Here is a 25,523-nt window from a genome sequence, read left to right on the forward strand (position 1 = left end):
AGTACATGTATCTTTAAAATCCCTTACTATTTTGTTGTGTGATACAGGATAAGATATAAAAAAAACAATATCATTACAATTTCTTGAATATGACAAATACTTTTCTCACATAATTAATCACTTTATGATGCATTCTTACTTATCTCTTTTCACAGTGACCATTGAGGCTTGTACTGCCGGTGGCTGCACACAAAGTAACCCCACCCTAGTGACAACCGACCCCACCCTACCGTTTGGACAGTCCCCTCCCCGAGGTGATGCTATCACCCAGACGTACATTTCTGTCATCTGGTCTCCTCCTGTTAGACCAAACGGTCCTAACATTCGTTATGAGCTTCACAGACAGAAACTCAGAGAACCTCTTAGTACAGGTATGTTCTAGTTGTACATGTGTTACGGAGCATAGTTAAAGACAACTGTGTTTGTTTTTAATCCAGTGAAATACTGCTTATCGGTAGGACAAGATATTCTATTTACTTTTATCTTCTATTTTGTTTTGCCAGTATGGAATGAGAAAGTTCTTAATATGAATGAATTCCTTACAGAGTGATGATACCTAAGACCAAATGCCAGTTCAGTGTTGTAAAAAGTTCTCTCCTGGTCATTGGTGGTGGAACCAATGGTCACATCTGCATCACTAGCCCGTAGAAGTATTGATAGACACACTGAAATTCAACCTTGTTTACTGAACCACAGAAGTTTTACATATTAAAACCAGTGTGTCCCACAATATCCCTATCCAGAATCAAGTGAATAAAGGCTCGTTCGGATATGAGGCGGAAACAACCACCAAAAACAAATTGCAGCGTTTTTTAAACATGTACATGAATGGCAAATGTGTGCAACAAAAGCCCTGAGTGTATTCACAGGGCTTTGTGTTTAATATAAGATGCAGAAATATGACGCGTGTTACACTTTGTGTCAGCAGTTTTTGCCGAGTCATGTCTGAACGAGGCCTAATTTTGCTAAGGTCACCCATTGATCTAAGAGTTCTTTCCTTTCATTTTGTTACAATAGGTCCAGTTCAGGGACTCAACTTCTGGCAGTTCATCTACAATGGAGAGGATACAACATTCCAGGACTTTGGTTTGTCTACATTCACCACATATATCTACCGAATCACAGTCTACAATGACATAGGGTCAGCAACCTCTGACCCTTCTGATGAGGTCACGACCCTGGCTGGTCAACCCACTGTAGCTGGAACAATCAGCGCTGTGGCTATGGATCATATCTCAGTCTTGCTTAACTGGACAACTCCTTGTAAGTTTTCATTGTCACTGTGGCCTTTCTTCCAGTGAAGTGGACATTTTAGTGGGTGATTTAAATCACAATGTTGAATGAGAAGTGTACAATAAGCATATTGGATTACACTTGTGTTAGTATGGAGATTCATTAATATATTCATCAAGAAGTGCACAGCCTAGTATATCATATTCATTTACAAAAACGTGGCCTTATTGATTCTATATTCTACATGTGCTTGTTTTTCTGCTTCTCTTTCAATATATTGATTTGACTTTCTAAAACCCATTTATTCCTGAATCACTGTTTACTTGAAATTGTTAAAAATCTTTTCACTATTTTCTGTCTACTTGCTTTGATTTTAGCTTTGCTACAGCTTCAGGGCGATGTTGTTAACTACTTCATCTTAGTGAGCTCTCCTTCTAGACAATATGAATGACCTATGACCCCGGCGTGTCCAGTGATCTCTTGACCTCTCTGATGCCAAACACGGAGTATGAGTTCCGACAGGTCATCTATAACGGAGCGTTCAACATCACCAGTCTTCCTGCTGTTACCCTAACACTAGATGGAGGTTGGTATTTACTTTTCTTCTTTTTATTTCTTTCTTAGTTTGTTTGTGTGTGATTCTTTGAAATAGTGTCACATTAGAACATTAGATTATTATCATGAATAATAATATACCTTTCTATGTTGACTGATAAAGAATAACCAAATAGTTATATGAAGAGAAGAAGACTATGATGTAGAGTTTCATTTAATTGAATAGTGGAAGCTATAATCAAAAATGTCTACCAACTATGTTAATTCAACTATGGCATTTATTAAATGTTGTATTTATTTTCACCAATAATGGTTAAGTAGAGAGTACACCATAACTTTAAGTTCTCTAAATTTTAAAAATTGAAATGGCCTTGTGGGTGTGTGTTAATCTCCTATACACTGTAGTTTATTGTCTTATTAAAAAAACTTCTAGAAGTGAATGAATCCCTAACACATCTCAGAATGCTCCACCTAAACATGTTTCTTCTATTCTACTGATTGATGCTAACTCTAATGACTTGTCTTGTAGCTCCGGAAGGTTTCGCTGCTCCTTTGATCAGTGTACTAAGTCCATCAGCAGTCAATGTAATGTGGCTGCCTCCGACTCAGCCAAATGGTGACATCACACAGTATGTGATCTACCTGGATGGTGAGCGTCATGGAAGCGTTGAGAGCAACCAGCTACTCTACATCATGGCTGGTCTACAGCCTTATACTATCTACTCCATACAGGTAGATCAAGTAAACTAGCTGTATTATACATGTAGATACAATTATGTTGTAGATAAATGGAAAGCTGATTTGGCTTTGTCAGTAGAATCTGGTATTTGAACGAAATTGGTTTAAATCTAAGATTTGATAGACAATTGGGGCTATTTTCTCAAAACGATTGTAAGTCTAAGTTTGTGGACATTCCTATGAAATGTGTGAAAGGTATGACCCATGTGTCTCTTCTCTTGATAAGGTAATTAAGATATACTACAACACCTCCCCGCCCCCCCCCCCCCCCCACTCTTCACAAGTAGTGCAATATAATATGCAAAGTGAAAATAATGCTATAAGAAGATAATTGCTTAAAAATGTGTAGAATTATATCATTACTAGTAGCATTAGGATGATTTTCTAAAACCCATTCACATTTCCTTCTGTATTTTCAGGTTGAGGTATGCACAGAATATGATTGTCTGTTGAGTAATGCTACCGTGGTAACGACCCTTGAGATCCCTCCATCAGGGGTCACTGCTCCTAACCTCCTTGTTCTAGGTCCTAGAGCTCTGGAGGTATCTTGGGCCTCCCCCGCTTCACCAAATGGAATCATCTTAGGATATGAGATACAACGAAGGGAGTATCAGCCATGCTCAGACAGGTAAGAAATCTAGAAAGGAAATCGAACTCGGTTGCAGCTAATTCTAAATTAGGGCAAAGTAAGTCATTTCAGAAGTGCAGCCTTTCTACTCATTGTCTTGAATACTATCCTTCAGTTTTTGTTTTGATATGTCAAGATGAAATATTGTGCTTATACCATTCTTCCATGAGAACATACATTCAGGTGTAAAAATTCATTTGAAGGAAACTAATTTTGAAATAAATGAGCTTTTGTTTATTTCACAACCCTTCTAAGTTAAGATATCATTAATGAGCATGTCCCATTCTTTCTCATGTGTAATATAAATAAAATGTTTCCTTCTATTTTGGTTTCTAATAGTAATATTGTTATGATCTCTTTCATTGTAGACCTAGCACTCCTTCAGATGGCAGTGAGTCAAGCTGTGGCTATGTGGAATGTCTACGTTCAGAGAGCGTCTGTGGTAACCAGTGCTATTCTGGTTTACAGGTCAGTGCACATTACAACTCTTAAGACTCGTTCAGATATAAATCGTTAATCGCATAGGATTTTAAAATGACTTGTAAATGAATGGCATCTGCGCACAACAACAAAGTTAAGAAATACAGAAGAACGAACATCACTATAATTTTTCTTTTAATGGTCATGGTTTACCACATCATATCTTTACGAGACTTTATTGTGTTCATGTACAAGTCATATTATGTAGGGAATAAAACTCTATTCATTCTTTAATCTGATAGAATATGTTATATCAACATGCTATATATAGTTGTAAACCCTGTTAAGTGTTGAATGCTGGACAAGGAAAAACTCTCTCTGAAACATGTATCAAGTTTTAAAGGATGCTTTTAAAGGAGTTTTATTTCAAATTTATAGAATGGATAATAATGATTTCTTTCTTCACAGGCATGTTGTGATGGCATACTGCATGAGCCTCAGTCAGGTTACCAGTGCTGTGACACCAACTACCTACCAGCACCGGTCAATGCCTCCACACCGTACGTCTGCTGTGGTGGTCAATTCCACACCGAGCAGATTGACCATGAGTGTTGTAATGGTCAGTATGTCCAGGTGTTCCCTGGTCAGATCTGTTGTCCAGATCCTGATGAGAATAGAGTAGCAGTAGGATCAGGGGATGCATGCTGTGCTGGTGTGCCTTATGATTCAAGTGGACCACAGATCTGTTGTGCAGGTAAGAGGATCATCTATCTAGGCTTCTTAGCATGGTTGCTTGCTATCATGGTGTTTATGCAAATCAAATATTCGTAATTTATACATGCATTTTTAGTCATCTGCAAGAGAAAAAATTATAATTATTGAAGAGAATTCATTGAAAATATCCCCCCAAATGAATAATGTTGAAGAAAGAGAATTGGAAAAAATTAAGAAGTGTCCATTGACCTTTGAGAAACGCCCTTGTTAGGGCTTGTTCTCACATATGCTTTGGTCAACCACAACGGGTTACTGTTGTTTGTTGTTTTTAAGCATCCAGGGGGGTGTTTCACAAAGACTAAGATCGACATAAAGTTGGACTAAACTATGGCAGGCCGTTCATGCCACTAGTTCCTCTAACCATTCCTGGCATTGGTTTCTCAAGGGACATACAAATAGTGGTCACAAACCTACAGAATTCACCTTTTTTGATTTTTTAAGGAAAAAATATTATCTAAAGATCATAATTGAGAGACCAATGGTGAGAGAAACCAATGGCGTGAATGGCCTGCCATAGTTAAGTCCAACTTAAAGTTGATCTTAGTCTTTGTGAAACACCCCCTGCTCTGCACATTGTTTAATCTTATAACACACAGATAAGTGATTAAACGTAGGAACATTGTTGCGTACAGTTACTTCTTTGATTCCCCTTACTATTCTTTCAGTACAAAAATAAACAACACTGCGATATTTGTGAACATGCCTTAAGTAAAAATTCTTGATGGTTTGTCTAAGCCACATATATTTTACCTCTGAAAGATATGATGTATGCCTACTTGTATGTCTCACATAATATTAAGCAATGATTTAGATGATATAAGATGATAATGAACACGCCCACAATCTATTTTCAGGAGAGTTTTATGACAGGAGCCAAGGTCTTTGCTGCAGTAATATGTTTCATCCGTATGAGGGTAAAATAAAACATCAACATTGATCTTTATATCATCACTAAACAAATTCTCTTCTCCTAAACATGGACATTTTGAATGTTTCACTATCATGTGGGTTGTTCTAACAGTATTACTGAACTCTTTGACATTGTGTCTTCTATCTCATACTAATTCTTACCTTCTAGGAAACATAGTGCAAGGTAATCAAATATTTTTAAAGCATTGTCTTTGTTGAATAATGTTTATTTGAATAAGCGCAAGAATTTGTGTCAGTGAATTTGTCTTACATTATAATTTGCAATTTATTATCTATTAAAGCAATATTGCCAGTCATAATAAATTTGAAACTATTTTTTCTTCATAGAGAAGGTTAGATATGTGTTTGTGCCCATTGGAATCATACAAATACAATGTCAAAAGCTACATTCTCTCAAAACACAACTGTTGGTTGCTGAAAATGCATCTTAAGTCATAACAATACAAATCACTCAGATATCTAGTGTTATTCAATATCTTAAAACTTCCCCAAATGTAATCAAACAAAGGAACATAACCTTACCATTTTCTCAATATATGTCAACTTTCTGTATATTTATTTGCCTTCACTCTTTTCACTCTTTTCTCTTTTTATTATCCACTTGCAACATTAATATGTTCATGTAATTTGACAGTACACATAAATGTATTTTCTTGTAATTCTGTGTTTGCTCTAAGTAATACAGTCAAACCTGTCTATAGCAACCGCCCAAGGGAAACACAAGAAGTGGTCTTTGTAGACAGGTTTCTTTAGTACATGTTTCAATGAGAAACCATTTTCAAGGGATACAAACAATGTGGTATTTTGTAGACAGGTGGTTACTAAAGCAGGTTTGACTGTATGTGTTAATGTATGCACACTTGTTGATATATACCGAGTATTGTTTCATGTGTTATCAATGCAGTTTATTTTGTTTATTTCTTTACTTTGTAGTATTTAGTTATACTATGCACATTCCATCTTTACTTCAATATATATGCCTGTTGATATTCATGTTTTACTAAATATACTTCTAGATATTAAATTTTTATTTGTATTATAAGTCAAAATATTCACATTAAAGAGAAGGTCGAGTTCTGGGAAGAGGTGAAAAATATTTTGTGAGCATCATCATTGTTATTATGCATGTGTGGAAGAATATCAGATAAAAAGTGTTCCTGAAAAGCATGGCTCTTCAAATGCCTTAATATTTTTTAAATGGCATGTAACAGCATATAAATTGGGTCCCATATCTTTCTATGTTCAGTGCTTGTAACTTTACCAAAACTGGGCCAAATTTCTTATCATTTTGATGATCTACATTCATGAGAGTTTCATTGATGCATTTGTTCTTGCGTTGCATCACACAAGCACTTAATATTAAATAGACAAAATTGTTTGGATAATTGAATAATCTAAATTGTTTGTATATCAGCTTTGTTTTCATTTCTTGCCATCCATTGTGTTGCAGGAGTACTGTCTCTAGCTACAGTGTGTAGGAAACCCACATTTCCCATAAGTTCCTAGAAAAATGATCATGTCTTGATAAATTAGTATTATTTATGTCCAAGTTCAATTCATCCTATTTAGATATGCTATGATCTGGTCGTGCATGAATGAATTTGAGAGGTTTTACATGAGTGATGTCAAAAGTAGCTTGCACTCTGTCAATGGGATCAAAATGAAAGCAGAGTGAGGTTCATTGAATTCTCATGCACAAAACATTTTTTACATTGCTGAAAATGTATTAGTTCAATGATCCTAGGCTCTATCATCACAAATGTGGACTCACATGAAAGTGAATAATTTTTTTAATTTAAAAAATATATATATCTAGTCATGTTTGGTTGAAGAGGTGTTTTGAAAAATTGAGCTTCCTCTTTTTTTGTATAGCACCTGCCTCGGGAGATCTGGTGGCATAAAGAAGTACAAAATAATTCACTGTCTTCTTGTCAAAATAACATTGTGAATTGTAGGCAAAAAGTAGTCATAAAAGAAAAAAAGGTAACTGAAGACTGGACTTGCATCTAAATGACTACACATACATGTATATTTGAATTACATCTTCTTTTAAGCTATACTTGATAATGTGGATACTTCAATTCAGTGTATGTTACAGTGTGTACTTCGATGTTGACCATTTGTCATTTGTTGTCATTGTTGTACAGGTCAGTTTGCTGATGGTATGAGTGGTCAGTGTTGCGGTGGAGTCATGGTGGCTGCCTCCCAGACATGCTGCTCCGAGGGGGACATGGGCGTAGCTTATCTACCGGTAGAAGGCAATGTTTGCTGCGGCACGGAGTATGTCAATATGGTAACATCATTGTGTTGCACCAGTGAGAATGGTATAGCTGAGGTAAGTCCGAGGAGGGACATCTGAAAGCCCTATCTAATCACAGCTTTTTGTAGCATCCTTTATTATTATTAAAATAAAACTGCATGCACGAGATTGATGGTCACACTGTTTTGGGTTTCATCAATGTAACACAAGTGTATAACCATTTTGAAATGTTATATATATTCAAATCTGATTTTAATTGTGACCCAAGTTTGTAGAGTCAATTAAGCTAATAAAGGTTTTACATATCAGATAATGGGTCAGAAATTGCCTAAGTAAAAATGGCATTATTACCAAGATCTAGTGATAGATATCTCAAAAATACTGTATTATACTGATTTGAAATTAAATCAATTATTTGCTGAAAATTTCATTTAAATATGATCTTGAAATTATAAGCACAATGAGGTTTTTTATCATTTCTTTGTAAATTTCAAGTAAATAAATATTATTAATAAAAAAATCCTTGTTCTGCCACTTGAGATACCGATATCATGAAAAAGAAAAAATGCATATTGAACTTCAGTATAAGTACAATATATTCTAATTGCTCTACTTGTATTCAGCATGTTCCATTGTAAATTTCTCAAGACTTTGATTGGACTATCTATTACCTCTGTATCTTTGACAGACCTATACCTATGACACACCTGATGCTAAACAGCAATCCAACGACCAATGCTGTGGGTCTCAGAGGATCTCTCCATCGCAGGCGTGTTGCAATGAGGTCGGTTATAACCCTGGCTCAAGGGTGTGCGCTGATCGGAGCTCTACGGCTCAGGGGCATTGTGGGATAGGGACGGTGTGTCCAATCAGTCAGGCCGTGTCTTCGTACTGTGACAGGTATGATCACTGCAAATTTTCATCTGATTGGTGAAATTAGTTCTTTCTTTACAATGTTGTAGCTTGCAATGTTGTTCTACTGCATCAGCAACAGCGCAAGCTATGACATTGGTCTAAAAACCTTGTAGCATAGCAACTGAAAACTTCCCAAAACAGGTCATTTTTCTTCAGACGTTGGCAAAAAGATAGAAAACAAATTTGAGCTCTATACCCAGTTTTAGAGATCTACAGCATGGACTGTATATGAATGGAAGAGAAAACTAAATCAATAGGTATACTTGACCTGTGTGAAAACTAACTTGATTGATTACACCAGTAGCATCAGTCTGAATTAAGATCAAAACTAACTTGATTGATTACACCAGTAGCATCAGTCTGAATTAAGATCAAAACTAACTTGATTGAATACACCAGTAGCATCAGTCTGAATTAAGATCAAAACTAACTTGATTGATTACACCAGTAGCATCAGTCTGAATTAAGATCAAAACTATTTCTGAGCTCATATACGATTCATCTTCATACAGTCAGTAGATGGTGTTATTCAATATTTCATTTCTTTGATCATTTCTCCTGAAAATTATCTTGTATTATCCTGTGTTTATACATAAATCCTGCAAGAATTTTCTTCATGAAACTTTTTGTTGTTATTATTTCATTCTATTTTCACATTTGACAGTATTCCAACAGTACCTTAATATGTGCCTTGAGCATCCTCTGGGGTGTATAAATATGTAGTATAAATGTAGTTATCATTATAATCAATACCTTTCAATAACGATACCTATAAGAACAAATTTTGTTAAAAAGTGACCTGACCTGCCAGCACCCAATCCTGTTATCTTTGTACCCCTACAGATGTGACTTTGATGCTAATATTGATACATGCTACTCAGTAGATGCCTCCTACATCACTTCATCACCTAGTGGTCCTGGTACTCCTAGTGGGTCTAATGGTCTTTGTCCTTCTGCTCTCATCTCCATCTATACCTCAGGACCAAACATCTACTCTTATCTTGGTAAGTTATCCCCTGGTATTGATAACACTGTTATGAACAAATTTGAGTAGTTGAGTGGTTTAAGCACTTGACTTAACATGAAAAGGTTGTGGGTTAGATTTCCGATATGACAGTTGTGTCCTTTGGCAAGGCATTATTCTACATTTGTCACTCCATACCCAGGAGAGAAATGGGGACCTGGTAGGATGATGAAAGCATTGGTGTTAGTAATTGCCTATGTCTTCACAGTGACCTTATGGTAGGAATACTCCCCAGGGAGTGGAGATGGTGCACATTGTGCATGAGTGAATCCGATGACCAGGGTAATAAGATCTGTTCAGCGCTTAGAAACAGTGTTATTATCATTATCATTTTCTTTGAGTTGTGTTAGTAAAATTATCATTTGAAGAGACATTTTTAAAACCAGTTTGAATTGATGTACTGTAAGGAAGTCCTTTTAAAAAAATCAATGATTTGTAACATATGCCAGGTCTGAAAAGCATAAAACACAACACAGATGAACATGACCAAGGTATTGTTGCCACAACAGACCCAATGTTCTTACCTTTACCCATAATTCAGCTACATTCAATTCCATATTAAGCTTGTCCAGCAGCCGCCATTTCTTTCTTCTGAACATCATATGTATATTTTTATATTCTGTTTTATTCAGTACTGAAACTCAAGAAAAGCTTCTAAATTGAGTTAGATATTTTGAGACCAGAGTCAATTAACCATGATCTCTAATAAGATTTGTCAACTGCGTTGTAATCTTGCCTGTATTTTGTTTAGCACACCATGCATTGACAGTCTTTCTCCATTGACTCTTGTCTGTTTCAGATCCAGGTCTATCCCCGTACACAAGGTATGAGTACCTGATCTCTGCTATCAATGCAGCAGGAAGCTCTAATAGTGGTCTATCTAATGCTACCACTGATGAGGACATTCCTGCACAGGTGCAGGCCCCAGAATGGTCTGTAGAGATGGGTGTCCTGGATACTATCCAACTAGCATGGGATCCACCTCAACAACCCAATGGTAAGTCATTCACATACATGGACCACAGAGCTTACAAGAACTGTACTACCAATGTTTTTCTTGCGGTTGCACCATGTGAGAGAGGGGGAGGATAGGGGAGTCCTGAAAAGGACTGTCGGAAATCGCTCCTGACGACGGATAGTCAACCTGTTCGAAACGTTGAGGCACTCCCACCACCCATCCTCTCCAAGCGCTATAGTTCTCCTTAGAACTATAAGCTACGAAAGATTACCAACAGGCTTTTTCAAGACTACCAACAGTCCTTTTCAGGACTACACATACTCAAGAAAGAAAGATTATCGACAACTTTTTTCAGGACTCCCAATCGTCCCCCCTTCTCTCACATGGTGCAACCACAAGCCTAATGTATATCTACATCACCATGCAAGCCAATACTTATAAGCAGTAATATTTTTCGGTTGTGAAATGTTACTCAAGGTTGCCAGTTTTCAGCCCATATCCTGATTTCAGGAACTGATAGTTCCTCATTCAGGCTCTTTATTGTACTTCAATTTTGGATCTCTAACAAGTCTGAGTCTCATGTCAGGTTCATTGGCCAAAACAACTTGCATCCCCTATTACTGCGTATTTGTAATGTATTTCCATTTAGTCACATGACTGTAATATGTTCTCATTGTTTGCGATAAGCTTACTCCTGCATTCATGATCTTGACCCTTCACATTTCCTGGAGTTATGGAGTATACTACAATAAATTTACCTACATGTTCATGTAGAATGAATGTGTCCCTTAAGCCTTGTTCAGATACGACGCCGCAAAACTACAACGTTTTTTCTTTTTTTTATGACATAAAATGTAATATGCTTCACACTTCTGTATCTTATGACAGTTGCCATTCATTTACGCATTAAAAAAATGTGGCAGCTTTTACGCAGTCACATCTGAACAAGCCCACATTATGATCCTTTGAACTTTAGTGTTGTAACTTGAATCAATTGTCTATGTTCTGACAATTTTGATTTATTTCTTTCTGTTTTTGTTTAGGTATCATTGTTACCTACATTTTGAGAAGAGATGGAATTGAGATTTACCGTGGAGCTGATACATCACACAGCGATAACACAGGCATCCAACCTTACCAGCATTACTCTTACATCTTAAGTGCATGTACTAGAGTGGGATGTGCTGCTAGCCAACCAGTAAGTCAACAAACAGCAAGAATTTAGCTTTACTTGATCACAAGGATTTTTTATATTTTTCAATTCTATTTCAAGTATGAATTACCCGGTAGCAATTATTACATTTAAAAGTAATTATATGGAATTCTTTTGTGTTGTGTAAATTTTCATTTGTTATAGGGGTTAGTCGACGACGAATCATTTTTGATTTCTAACTACCCCCTCTGCATCTGCTTATGCTTTTATGCCTCTGCTACAAAGTAGCCAGAGGCATTATGTTTTCTGGTTTTCCGTCCGTCCGTACCGCTCTCGTGATCGCATTACCTCAAGAACTGATTGATGGATTTCCGCCAAACTTAACAGAAGGAACAGGGATGTTAGCAGCTTACTGAGCAAGATCATTGCATTGATACATAAAATCATCAGCTTGAGAAATGGGTCTTGAAGAGCATTCCTAACAACTCTCCCTACATTTCAAATGCAAATCCTATAAATCCTATATCCAATTGTTGACTAATTTGTTTGTTTGTTTTGTCACCACACCCCAGGTGGTAGCAGCTACCCTTCAGGCAGCCCCTGAGAACCTGTTTGACCCCGCCCTAGCAGCACTCACTTCTGAGAGCATCCTAATCACATGGCAGGAACCTGGTCTTCCTAATGGAGTCATCCAAGAGTACAGCATCCTCCAAACGGGCGTGGCCGAATCCATCTACAGAGGTGGACCAGAAGGTTTCCAGTTTACTCACACAGGTGGGTACTCATAATGACAATAATGTTCTTTCTTTGAAAAGCCCATAACATCTACACACAATTTATGAATGCATTTTCAATTTTTTGGGGGAAGTAGCCATCATTTCTTTAGATTCTTGATTTAATGGTATTTGATACTAATAGTATTTGTGTGAATATAACAAGTGGAATAAAAAGCATGGTGGTAGTAATTTTTTTGTATTCTTATATTCTACAAAGAAAAGTGGTAATGTATTTCACATTCATGAATATCTATTTGTTATCGTCTCTCAGATTAGAAGATTTCTGAAAAGAAACTAGGTGTAACATTATTATTTATAATTTCTCTCATCTCATTCACAGACCTGGAGCCTTTTACTGTGTATGAGTATAGACTACAAGCGTGTACGTCAGCAGGATGTTCACAGAGTAATCCTGTATCAATAATAACCATGCAAGCTGCACCTGAAGGTGAGTCATTTTATATACCTTCTTACTTTCTTTCTGACCTGTTCATTTTGCTGTTCTACCTCCATTTTATTATCAACATCATCATCAACATGTTCATCATCATCATCATCATCATCATCATCATCATCATTATCATCAACATCATCATCAACATCATCATCATCAACATCATCATCATTAACATCATCATCAACATCATCATCATCATCATCATCATCATTATCATCATCATCATTCATTAAAATCAGCATTTTCCCTCTAATGAGGGTTACTGACTTTCGCGCCATGATGACACTCCCTCCCTCCGCTTTTCTTGTCTCAAGCATCCTTTTCATTTAGACCAGCCTTACTGCTTTAATTCTTTCTTCACCATATCTTTTCATGAAATCTTCAGTCTTTCTTTCTCTCCTATGTCATCCGCTTCCAGATCCCACCACTCCCTTCACAGGTTCAGCATCTTCCCTTCTCAACACATGACCCATCTTTCTCAATCTACTTCTCTTTACCACTTCCACCACAGCTTTTTGAAGACCCAATTAACCTTTCCATGAGCTCACTTGTGTTCTTTTTATTGGACAGTTTCACACCACACATATTCCGTACCATGACTCTTTCTGTTCTCCTCAAGATACTTTCTGCTATTGTCTTTACATTCTAAGTTTCTGAACCATATACCATTGCTACCATCCAACGTTACCATCAACGATGATGATATCAGGGATTACTTCCCCCTTTAAATTTCGGTACTATCAATCTTTTTTGTCCATTAAAGAAAATAAATTATTGTATGTTTAATGATTTCCAATCAATTTGTTGATGTTTATACTTTAATATCTTGATTCTTTTGTGTGAATCTGCAAGTAAAGAGGTAGCCATCTTATTTGTTCTTACTTTTTTGTGGTTATGTTTCAATAATGAGTCAAAAGAGCAGTAAATACAAAATTCAACAATGTTTCAATCAGAATGATTTGTGGCTTAAGCTTTCATCTTGCATGTATAAATTCATGTATGCTAGATATTCCTTGCCTATGCTTTTCCGATATGATATCACCTTTTAAGTTTTAATTGTGACATATTGTTTTCTTTTCCTTGTCCCGTCTTTGTCTTGTAGGTCTTATGCAACCAACTCATGTTGTAGTCAGTTCCACAATCCTGGAGTTGTATTGGTTTGAGCCTTCTCAACCTAATGGTGTCATCACTTCTTACATGCTCTATCGCGATGATGAACTTGTCTACAGTGGCAACAATTCTGTGTTGACCTATGTTGACACTGGCTTAACACCCAACACCAGGTATGAGTATCTGGTGTCAGCTATGACAGTTGCAGGAGGATCAAACAGCACCGTCCACGTTGCACAGACACCATTTATTACACCAGAGGGCATACCACCACCAACTCTAAGAGTACTATCTGCTAGTTCAATCGAAGCAACATGGACCCAGCCAACTGTTCCTAATGGTATCATCAGACAGTATAATATCGTTATCCTGAGTGGGACTCAGGATGAAAGGAGATTGGTGGCCACCTCTGTAACAATGCTTGTAGTTGACAACTTGACACCCTACACCCGGTATGATATGAGAGTTCAGGCTTGCGGTGATAGTGGATGTGGAGTCGGACCAAGAGCTTATGCAAGAACATTTGAAGCAGCACCAGAGGAACAGGGTCCTCCAACGTTGGTATCTACAGGACCAAGTGTAGTAGAGGTCTCCTGGGATCCCCCTGCCAGACCAAATGGTATCATCCAGCAGTACTACGTATACCGCAGGCAGTATGGAACAACGCAGGAACTTCTTGTGTTTCTAACTACAACAGAGCAAAGTTTTGTGAATGCAGGAGGGGGACTGACTGCATTCAACCTCTATGAATACAGAGTGAGAGTAGAAAACTCACAAGGATCAACAGACAGTCCATGGGCATCCATACGAACTCAAGAATCTGTTCCTGTAGGTCTTGCTGCACCCAATCTTGTAGCTGTCAGTCCATATGCGGTGCAAGGCACGTGGACACCGCCCTCTTCTCCAAATGGGATCATTGCCTACTACCGCATTGAGTATCAAGAACGACCAAATGACCCAACAGCCACACCTGATATTGTAACAGCAGCTACAGTGGAAGGCACTGTCCTGCAGACCACATTTTATGGCCTATTGCCCTTCACATCCTACCAGGTTCGCATTGTTGCTATCAATGGAGCAGGGGAGACGAGTGGTCCTTGGGGATCTGTAACAAGTCTTCAGGGTGTCCCAGGAGACATTGGACAGCTCACAGTAGAGCAACAGTCAAATGGTTTAGCTCTGTTATTGAGATGGGATGAGCCTGGACAACCTAATGGTGTCATAACTAATTACTTCATATACGAGGATGAGTATCTCATTGCACCGATTTATACTGGTCTCACAAGAGAGTTTCTCTTCAGGAGGTTGACTCCTTACACTGAGTATGTGGTTGTTCTAGAAGCATGCACTAATGTTGGTTGTGGAAGGGGTAATCCACAGACTGTCAGGACCGCTGAGGTAGCCCCTGCCAATCAAGCTCCACCTACCCTTGGCTTTGTGAACTCTACAGCAGTGGTCTTAAACTGGAAGGCACCTGTTAATCCTAATGGCGCTATCACTCAATATGATGTTATTAGACGATCAGCAAGACCTGCTTCACCAGACAGGAAAAGGAGAAACACAGATGAAAGTGCCTTCACAGTTACAGTAGTTATTCATTCTGAGTACAACACAGATGCAGAAGACTATAGCTTTATTGATAACTCTTTACAGCCGTATCGAATCTATGAGTTTCGCATTCAATCCATCAATTCTCAGGGATCAGTAGACAGTGACTGGGTTCAGGTAGATACTGATCAGGCTGCTCCCGTTGGTGTTGCCCCTCCCACTGTCAATCACATCACTAACACTCCAGGATCGCTTGTTATTGGATGGACTCCTCCCACAGAAAGTAATGGCATCATCACTGGCTATAGACTACAGAGAAATAATAGCACTCCATTCAGTTTTGAGGCAGACTACGGATTCCAGTTTACAGACATGAATCTTCAGGCTTTCACTGTGTATGTCTACACAATCACAGTATGCACCCAGGGTGGCTGCACCATGAGTTCAGCTACCTCTATCAGAACCTTAGAGACAGCTCCCACATTTGTTGATCCGCCAAGTCCAGTCCCCATCAGCTCTAGTCAGATCATGGTCAACTGGACAACACCTTCTATTGCAAGTGGTGAGATCATGCAGTACCGCCTAAAGGTTGATGATGAGGTGCGATACAGTGGATTAGGTCTTTCTACTACCATCAGTGGTTTGATCTCACACCAGGAGTACACCTTTGTCCTAGAGGCTTGTACCTCTGGTGGCTGTACTGACAGTCCAGAAGCTTTGGCCCGTCCATTTGAAGCACCCCCTACAGGAATGAATCCACCATCCTTGAGAGTTCTAAGTGCAACAGCACTTGAAGCCAGCTGGTCAGAACCCAATGAACCCAATGGTATCATATCACGTTATGAGTTACGCCGAGATGGCAAACTAGTATACGATGGTGATGCCCAAAGGTACCAGGACTTTGGAGATGGAGGACTGGGACTAACTCCAGGTCAGCAGTACTCGTATGTTATAACAGCCTTCAATAGCAGGGGACATGCTATTAGTGATGCAGCAGTTATTACCACTTCTTCATCCTCACCAGCTGGTCTGAGTCCACCAATTGTCTCTCCACTTTCTTCGCAAATCATCGGTGCTACCTGGCAGCCTCCAGCATTCCCCAATGGTGAGATCCAAAACTACACCCTCTACGTTGACAACAATATTGTCTACTCTGGAAGACTCTTTAGCTTTGACATCCGCAACCTAGACTTCTACGCCTTGTACGAGATCCGTGTAGGAGCATGCACCACTTCAGGTTGTGCTCTGAGTGACAGTGTGGAAGCAAGAACCTTTGAGCATACTCCCAGTGATCAAGTAGCTCCATCTCTAGAACCCTTGGCTGACAACCTTGGAATAGCAAGTGGAATCCGGGCAGTGTGGAATGCACCAAGCAACGATAATGGCATCATCCTGGGCTACGAGCTCTACCGTAGGAGTGTTGATCGTACGACAGGCAGGAGGTCTGACCCAACCTTGTTGGTCAACACCACCCTGAGGGAGTATGTAGATATGGATTCTGCTCTGATCCCTGATGAGACCTATGAGTACTTGGTGGTGTCCTTTAACTCTGTAGGAGAAGCGTCTAGTCCCTGGGCCTCAGTCAGGATGCTGGAAGCACCACCACAGGTGAGTTGTTATTCATTACTGTCATCTACTAAATATAACAAATTATGAATTACGTACAGCCATCAATTCAGCATTACAGTGTGTAACATTGCTTTAGAGTGGTATTATATATAAAATGATGTAACTTTTGCATGATAAGAACCCACTACACTATTTGTACGAGTAGGGGAAACCCCTGTTTCATGGTCCATCTGTACATTCCCAGTCAGTAATAATGGGAGGAGAGACCAGAGGGTCACAGTTATTAAATTAGCTTTTCCCTTCCCAGGTACAGATGACACCAAATACTTCATAATAATGTAACATGTGCTGTCAATTTCTATTACTAATTTCTTCCTGCTTTAGGGTCTCTTGCCACCTGTGGTGTCTGAATTAGAAGCTACAAGTCTCACCCTGACGATTCAAGAACCTAGTCAGCCAAATGGAGCCATCCAGAGATATGTCATCTACAGGAACAGCACTGTGGTAAGTGATGAATGCAATCAGCAGGTTTAAGTGAAGAAAGTGTGATATATGGTCATATTTCAACAACCTGAGATCCTCAGTATTTGTGTTAAATTTATTTAGACGGCTTTTGTATTACCTGCAAAGAGAATCAGTCAAGAATGGTCATGTGAGCAAGCTTTACATCATATAATATAATACACAAAAAAGGTACATTGTAAAATACATGATGTTAACTTCAGAAAAAAGGAACTATTATAGTACAGGTACGGTGAAAGCGAAAATGGCATCATTGAGACTTACACAAATACAGTTATCTACTGTTGCTAGAAAGCATGTGAATCTCTTATGAGTTTATCCAATTAATCCGTAAATTTATCCCATTCTGCTTGATACCTCAGCTAAGCCAGACAACACTGACCAGCTATAGAGATTCTGATCTCCTTCCATTCACCACTTACTCCTACTCTGTGGAGGCTTGTACATCAGGAGGATGCACAATCAGTCATGCCGTTACCGTGACAACGATTCAGATGGCACCAAGTGGGCTGAGTGCTCCGGTCGTGATGCAGGCTGACTCTACATGGATCCAATTGACTTGGGACTATCCAACAAACACAAATGGAATCATCACCAAGTATGTCCATTGTAGCTTTGTTTTATTTTCCACACATGAAAGTGATGTTGATGTAAATGGGCAGTGACGCTGCATAGTTTTTAGTTGCCTGTTATTTGTTTGGAATGTCTGTAAAGCGCTTAGAGACATTGTATTAAGCGCTATACAAAAGCTGAATATTATTATTATAATATGGGGCCAGGTGACAGTCCTTTAATGGTTAAAGCTTTTTTTTTCCAACATAAATTGATATCTATATTTTATTAAAAGTATGCATTTTTTCTATTGTTTGCTGAATATAATTATTTAGCTTTGCACTTGGGTTGTTATTTCTTATTTTCCGTGTACGCATATCAGTTAAAATAATTGATTCAATCTGATTGTCTTAGTTGTAATTAATTATTTTATTACTGGATATCTTAATTGTGTCATCTTTTACCTGTTAATAATTTCATCTTTAAAGCAGGTTTTCTTGAGGAATAATTGTATACAATCGTAGGTCAACAGCCTATTAGATCCTCAAGGGTATTATGTATAATTTGTTCATGTGGCTTTTCTCTTGCCTGCACGGATTGTAGATGGACAATGGTTATGTGAAGACCAGCTGGCATGTTATTTGTAAACCCTTGCATGTGTTCTTGATATTCATAAACCAAATATTTTCATCTTCCTCTCTTCTAGGTTTGAACTCTTATTTGGACCAGGTTGTCCACTTACGACCCAGCCTTTTGAGCAGACCTGCCCCGTAGAGGACTACATTCCTATCAACAAGGACCTGGCACTCACACACAATGTCACTGGTCTAAAACCCTACGCACGATATGACTTTGTAGTGGCAGCTTATAATGATGCTGGCCAGGTGGAGTCTTCCCCTGTCCAAGAAAATACCCTTCCAGCATGTGAGTATGACCAATAGGTGTATGAGTTCACAAAATATATCCGTACAATTGCTTCTTATGTAGTGCAAAATCCCATAAAATATTGTTCAATGCACTGAATAAATGTAGAGGCAATATGTGCCCTTTTCTGCACAGATAAAAATTGATCTCGCTCATCACTACTCTATGGCATTGAGTGAAAAAGCTGTGTATGGTCAAAGGTATGCACTGTACATATCCCACCGTAACTATGAATTTACCAGTATGTAGGATGAGTTTCAAATACATTCTGTAAACAACTTCACAATCATTTAGTTTCCTCACATAAGGTATGAAAAGCTGTAATCAAAATGTCATTGTTTCTTGTATAGATCTTCAAGCTGTACTGTAAATCTTCTTGTTCATTGAGGACATTATTAGGACTGTATTAAGTTTAATAGAGATAAAGCAACTGTACATATTTTGTATGTAATGTCACATATTGATTTTAGATTTTTCTTTTCCTTTCTTTTTTTATGTGCCCACAGTGCCTTTCTTTGTGAGTGGCACCAAACCTTCCATCAACAGTAACACCAATAACAGCCTAATCACAGTCAGCTGGGCTCAGAGCTTTGTACTTAATAGTATGCTCAGAGAGTACATCCTCGTTGAGAATGGTGATACCGTCTACAGTGGTATCGCCACTGCAGTCACAAGGCCTCTCAAGGATATGGGTAAGTAGAGAGATGAGTACAGTCTTTATCTGCATAGTTGTAGTGGAATGGTTTCTTTGTATAATGGTATCTTCAGTCATTAGACTTCTCAATAAGGATATGGGAAAACAAAGAAATTAGTAGTCTATCTATATCTAGGTGGTCGGTAGTAGAATGATGAAAAATATAGTCGGTTTGAATAGCTTGCAAATGTTTTTTGTTATTGAAAATAATGTGTATGTCTTATATTGTGTGGTGAGAATCTGATAAGTACACAGACTGCATGAGTGCTTCTGTATAAGTATGAAGTAGAAATTAAATGAATGGTCGTCTCTCTTTTTCTTTCAGAATATGAATTCACAGTGACTTGTGTGACATCAACAGGCAGCATCTCCTATCCTACAATCATCTACCAGCCTCCATGTAAGCCTACCTTTCACTTCAACAATCATGACATTTGGAAAAGGATTATTGCTGCCATTTTTACATTTATTAGTATCACCATATTCTTTGTTGTATTTTTTTGCTATAAGTTTGCTGTATCTGCAGACATGAGTAAAGTTTTCATTTGCTATAGGACTGTTTCTCACATATATACAGTTAGGGCTTTGGTTTCAGTGATCAAGTTTCAGGTTGGTTTACGCCTAGGGTTAGCCTTGGGCATAGTGTTAAGTTCAGGGTTTCAAAATTAAGAATTTGATTAGCTAGAAATTAACCATGTAGTCATTTTCACAAAGCATACATAATATCTTCTTCTTTTTTTGGGGGGGGGGGGAGGGGAGGCTTATCATCATGTATTAATTTTAAACAAATACAAAGTTTTAAAGAGGCACAATCATAGTTTGATAAAAATTTAAAGCAAGTGTATGCAATCAGCTTTCTTAGCATCCCTGGTGAAATGGGCATTCTTTATTTACTTATTTCTGATATCTATACAGGGTAGCACACTTTCACCTATAGTGGTGGCCTTCCATGAAGCCCTGTTTGGTAACATTAAAATGCAATAACAATCATGCATATAAAGTCACAACAGTAACACTAACATATACAGAAGAAAATAAGTATATACATGTATAACAATTCTATGGTTTCCTCGTAATAAGTTTGGACATCTTCAACAAAATACTGTTGCATATTTGTAATATTGTATTAAATGTATAGATGATAATCTATTAATGAAGTCTGCTTTATATTCATGACAGCCACTGGAGGAACCCTACCTGAAGCACAGACACAATGGTATTCGTCTGTATGGTTTATTGCGATCATGGTCTTACTGGGTGTAGTAATCATCTTCATCCTCATTGCCGTTGTCCTGAGTCGTACTGGAACACGTAAGCCTTACGCTAGAGAGAGGACTCCTCTTCCACCAAGACAGAGGAAAGCTCATAACTTCACATTCTCTTCCATGCTTCCGAGATACCCAGAGTCAGAGAGTATACTGGTAAGACTCCAAACTTTCATTAACTTATCAAGTTTAAAATTGCCAGGGACTGCCTGCATACATGTGAAACACATTACAAATATATTCAAGTCCTATACAAGCTTGTAATAGTCCGTTTTGTTATAGCGCTTAATACATCTACGATGTCTCTAAGCGCTTTACAGATATACTATTACCCCGGTCATTGGATTCAATGCTTGCCCGCACACACTGTGTGCACATTCTCCATTCCCTGGGAAGTATTCCAGCCACGCGTTACTTGACGCTCAAACACACTTGCTCCTTTCACACCTGGGTGGAGAGTAGCAAGTGCAGGTTATATCTTGCCAAAGGATATTGGTGCTGTGTCAGGATTTGAACCATCGACCTACGCATCTCCAGTCAATTGGTTGAAGTTCAACTGAGCTTAATTTGTGGAGTATCACTTAATTTGTTCCTTTATTATAAAGGCTTCAGGGCGTTGACAGGATTAATGTACTAACCTGACCCAGTTTATATATAGACTTGAAATAGTCTTGCATTTTGATATTGGCTATAATATAATTCTCACAAACTCAAAGGAATTTTTCTCTGGGAGTATCAAAAGCTAGGAATCAGGATTTCTGATGAACATTTTTGATAGAAATATGTGACCTTTCTCATTGGATGACCATTGTAGGTAAGTTTAACTTACAAAATTACATTATTTCATTCTTGTTTACTAATTCCATTTATTTGTGTGTTATTTCAGGATCCAATCCCACAGGCCATCAGCAGGCAATCTAGTATGCACAGCTTACACAATACATATTACAACCCATCATTCCCTGCTCCCTCACCGCCCCGCCCTACCAGCAGGACATCCGAGGTCATGGATAAGAACTCTCTCAAGTATTTAGATGAAGATGATGGTGTAGCCGCCTGGGATAATACCGCACCTCTCCCTCTAAAGATGGATTCTGGTATGGTCAGTCTGGTAAGATCAAGTTTATTTCTCTTTATAGTCATCGGTCGATCCCCTCTTTTCTAGTTAGGAGACAAACGCTCATCTGTCAGCCATCAATTTCTCACTTTTTATATTCTCTTTTCAATTTAAAAAAAATCATATCAATATCTTACATAACTTTAATTTCAATGGATAGCTGTTTCTAAAAAAAAAGGCAAATATTCTATTCCTACAGGTATTATTCAGTAGTTAGTCAAAGTCATTTATTTGACAAAATTGTGACTACTGGTAGTGAACCTTATAGGAGAGTAGCCTGTGTTACACCTTCAGTGAGTTTTAAATGTAGCTCACATGGTGCAGATTCAGGAACCTTTGGATTTAATTGAAAAGACGACTTCTCTGTAGAATGTCCACTGTGAAAATATTGTGTGAAAGGAATCTGTAGGGCATATCATCTCATATTGAATGTAGATAGTTGACCTATTGTTTTCCCCTCTCCAAACTGAATAAATTGTTTCTTGTGTTCATTTCATTACATTTTGTTTTTCTTTTTTTTAAATATTTTTTCTTCTTGACAGTATGAAGATGATGCCATGACTCACATTAGCCAGCCCTACAGCTATACTAAAGAGCAGACCATGTTTACTGACACTCATTTATGATCTTCAGCTAGGCAGAAAACATGTATTCATCTACAAGTAAACTGAGTATCAAGATGTGTTCATAATTGTGTGTGCTCATGCTAGTGAGATGTAATATTGAATCAATAACTACTGCAACATTGTACTGAAGATCGATTAAATCAATCTGTAGAAAGTTATGGAAATGTAATTGTGCATCTCATGAATTAAATTGTCTTGTATGGGCAGATGTAGGAGTAAAGATCTGAAATACAGAATAAAAGCTAAGGCATCATTAATTTGATTGTCTGTGTAAAGTAAAGTAAAGATAGCTTCACTATGTACTTTATGTTAGAAGTAGAATAATGCAATATTATCTTTATTGATTATTTTTTCTCCAATTAATGTGTGTTATCAAGTGTTGTGTACGTGCTGCCTAGCTCACCTTGTGTGTATGTTTTCTTTGTTAGTTGAAAGCAATGACTGAATTATACTCTCATTTATTCATATTTCAATTTGTACTGCATCGCTCGTTTCAGACAAATTAAAGGCATGCATACATTACAAAAATTCCTGATATATTCATTTTATGTTCCTTTATTCTGTATACATGTTTTAATTTGTAAAAAGACTGGAACTCAGTCATCGTTTATTTTTTCCTTTTAAGATATTGTTTCATATGTGTTAGTGCACTATTCAAATCGTTAGGTATTGTTGGATAAATATTTCAAGATATGGGAGGTAACATTGTGAATGCTGTAAAGGACCCTTTTATAGTGAGAATTTGTCATTAGTACATTGTAAGTAAATTGAATTTCATGCAATCACAGTATAAGCGTTTTTTTTTACATTCAACTGAATTTTTTATATAGGTAAAACAGTAATATTCACTGGTATTTTTGTTCTTCAAGGCTGCAGATTTTTTATACAAGTGTTCCCTTTTTCTATAGATTTTTATGAAACAAACTGTAATAGATTGAAAGGTTGGATCCAAGTGACAGCAGAATTTATATTTATATTTTGAGCAGATCAATTTAACTAAAGTCACCTTGATATTGTAGGCATTGTCCATTTTGTACAGTATAAATAGCTGACTGATAATTACAAATATTTTAATGGATGCTTTTCTATTTTATATCAACTCTTCAAGAATAATTATGTTAATTGTAATGATGGCTTATATATACATTTCAAAATAAGATAGGATTGTTAATGCTTTATTTATTGTGAACCTAAAATCATTGATTAAATGAGATTTCTAAATATAAATGTGCTGATTTAGGAATAAATGTTGATGTATCTTAGGAGTTCCTACCTATTATCCTAAATTGTGATAGATTAATTGCTTCAAGTAGTCATGATTGTTGTGCCATACATCAAACAAACATAATTTGAATTCATAACATATTATTGACATTATACTTTCTATGAGAACCACTCGTGTTTATATGAGTTTTAGTCTATGTCTTTTAAAAAAAAATTTAATCTCCTATTTACAAATGATAGGATATAGACTAGTCGAGGCTGTAAATGCTCTATTAAACCAAGAGAATTGAAACATGCTTTCAAAGTTCTTCCTATATTCCTTATTACAGGGTTTGTTTATATTCCATAGACTGTCAGGTTTCTTCCATGACTTTTTAAAATTATAGCTCATTATTGTGTCATTGAAATGTTTATCATATGAATTATAATGAGGTAATTTGGCTGCATGAAAACAAATTAGAATATTTTCATTTTTTGTACTTCATCGATCCATTCCAAACAGTAATTGATACTTGGTAATCCCATTTTTACTTTAGAGTGAGTTAAATAGTAGAGTTAATTGCTGCCTTTGAATAGATAACAAATCCAATTCAGTAAAAGGTTAATTGTTTGTACATGAAAGCTTTGATTTAAGAAAGTTTCATACACTGTCCAATTACTAGAGAATTGTTTATGTAAAGACTCTCCATGCAATATTGACTATAATATTTGGTATTTGGCTGAAACAATTACAAAATTGCATTGTCTACATCTTTTTTATACAATTGTAAATTATAACTTCATCACCTTGTAAAGACTGAATGTCTACAATACCTTGACTATGAATTGTTGTGTCTTTCACTTTAGTGACGATTGTACTTTGTATATCTATATTTCTAAAATTAAGAAAGGATGATTTGTATTTTGCTGTGAAACAATAATAAAATGCATTTTTATTATGAAGATATTTCTTTTGATTTGATTTTGTTTTGTGAGAGAGTTTGAAAGGAACATGTTCCTTCTGTCAGAAATTCTTTCAACCAAAGACTATTTGACAATGGCCAGCAAAGGTCTAGGGTTTGATAGTTTCTCCAATCTTTGGCTATTTCTCTCTCAGTTCCTGACATTTTCTTTCAGTGACTCTGTAATCTCTCTCTCTCTCTCTCTCTCTCTCTCTCTCTCTCTCTCTCTCTCTCAATCCCTCCCTCTCTCTCTCACCCTATGAAATTACATTTTTTGTAAAGCTTATCATCTTTCCTTTTTTTTTTTTTATTTTTAATTTATATGTTTTTATTGATCATTCATAATCACATTTTTACAAACAATCATAGGAGAAATTACAGTTAAAACAAAAAGAAAAAACTAAAAACCCAAACAAACAAATAAAACACAGCAGCAATGATTTATACAATAGTGTAAAACAATGTAAAGCTAAAGTCCTAACTCAGCCGCGGGGGGCTCGGGGAAACGGGCTCCTGCAATTCCAGCATGAACAACTCGATAACACACATTAAAAAACCAGACCAGGTGACCACGAGCAGACTTCCGCCAAAAGGGATAAAGACCGCTCCC

The 25,523-nt window shown here is 37.2% G+C and overlaps 1 protein-coding gene across 1 annotated transcript in view; it reads left to right on the forward strand.

Moving 5' to 3' along the window:
- LOC588674 (usherin) overlaps positions 1-24,915 on the forward strand; it is a 79,431-nt gene extending 54,516 nt beyond the window's left edge. The window contains exons 42-65 of the mRNA XM_030998441.1: positions 156-371; positions 1,018-1,263; positions 1,682-1,819; positions 2,318-2,520; positions 2,946-3,154; positions 3,523-3,622; positions 4,043-4,328; positions 5,203-5,262; positions 7,426-7,613; positions 8,227-8,438; positions 9,297-9,457; positions 10,277-10,474; positions 11,479-11,633; positions 12,161-12,362; positions 12,705-12,812; positions 13,924-17,087; positions 17,433-17,552; positions 17,933-18,168; positions 18,829-19,046; positions 19,553-19,738; positions 20,066-20,140; positions 20,920-21,161; positions 21,892-22,116; positions 22,665-24,915. Coding sequence (XP_030854301.1) covers positions 156-371; positions 1,018-1,263; positions 1,682-1,819; positions 2,318-2,520; positions 2,946-3,154; positions 3,523-3,622; positions 4,043-4,328; positions 5,203-5,262; positions 7,426-7,613; positions 8,227-8,438; positions 9,297-9,457; positions 10,277-10,474; positions 11,479-11,633; positions 12,161-12,362; positions 12,705-12,812; positions 13,924-17,087; positions 17,433-17,552; positions 17,933-18,168; positions 18,829-19,046; positions 19,553-19,738; positions 20,066-20,140; positions 20,920-21,161; positions 21,892-22,116; positions 22,665-22,748 — 7,232 coding nt within the window. The 3' untranslated portion in view covers positions 22,749-24,915. The remainder of the gene's footprint in view (positions 1-155; positions 372-1,017; positions 1,264-1,681; positions 1,820-2,317; positions 2,521-2,945; positions 3,155-3,522; positions 3,623-4,042; positions 4,329-5,202; positions 5,263-7,425; positions 7,614-8,226; positions 8,439-9,296; positions 9,458-10,276; positions 10,475-11,478; positions 11,634-12,160; positions 12,363-12,704; positions 12,813-13,923; positions 17,088-17,432; positions 17,553-17,932; positions 18,169-18,828; positions 19,047-19,552; positions 19,739-20,065; positions 20,141-20,919; positions 21,162-21,891; positions 22,117-22,664) is intronic.
- Positions 24,916-25,523: the final 608 nt, after the last annotated feature.

The sequence above is a fragment of the Strongylocentrotus purpuratus genome, unplaced genomic scaffold, assembly GCF_000002235.5.
Source record: "Strongylocentrotus purpuratus isolate Spur 01 unplaced genomic scaffold, Spur_5.0 spur5_scaffold_5, whole genome shotgun sequence".
NCBI lineage: Eukaryota > Metazoa > Echinodermata > Echinoidea > Camarodonta > Strongylocentrotidae > Strongylocentrotus > Strongylocentrotus purpuratus.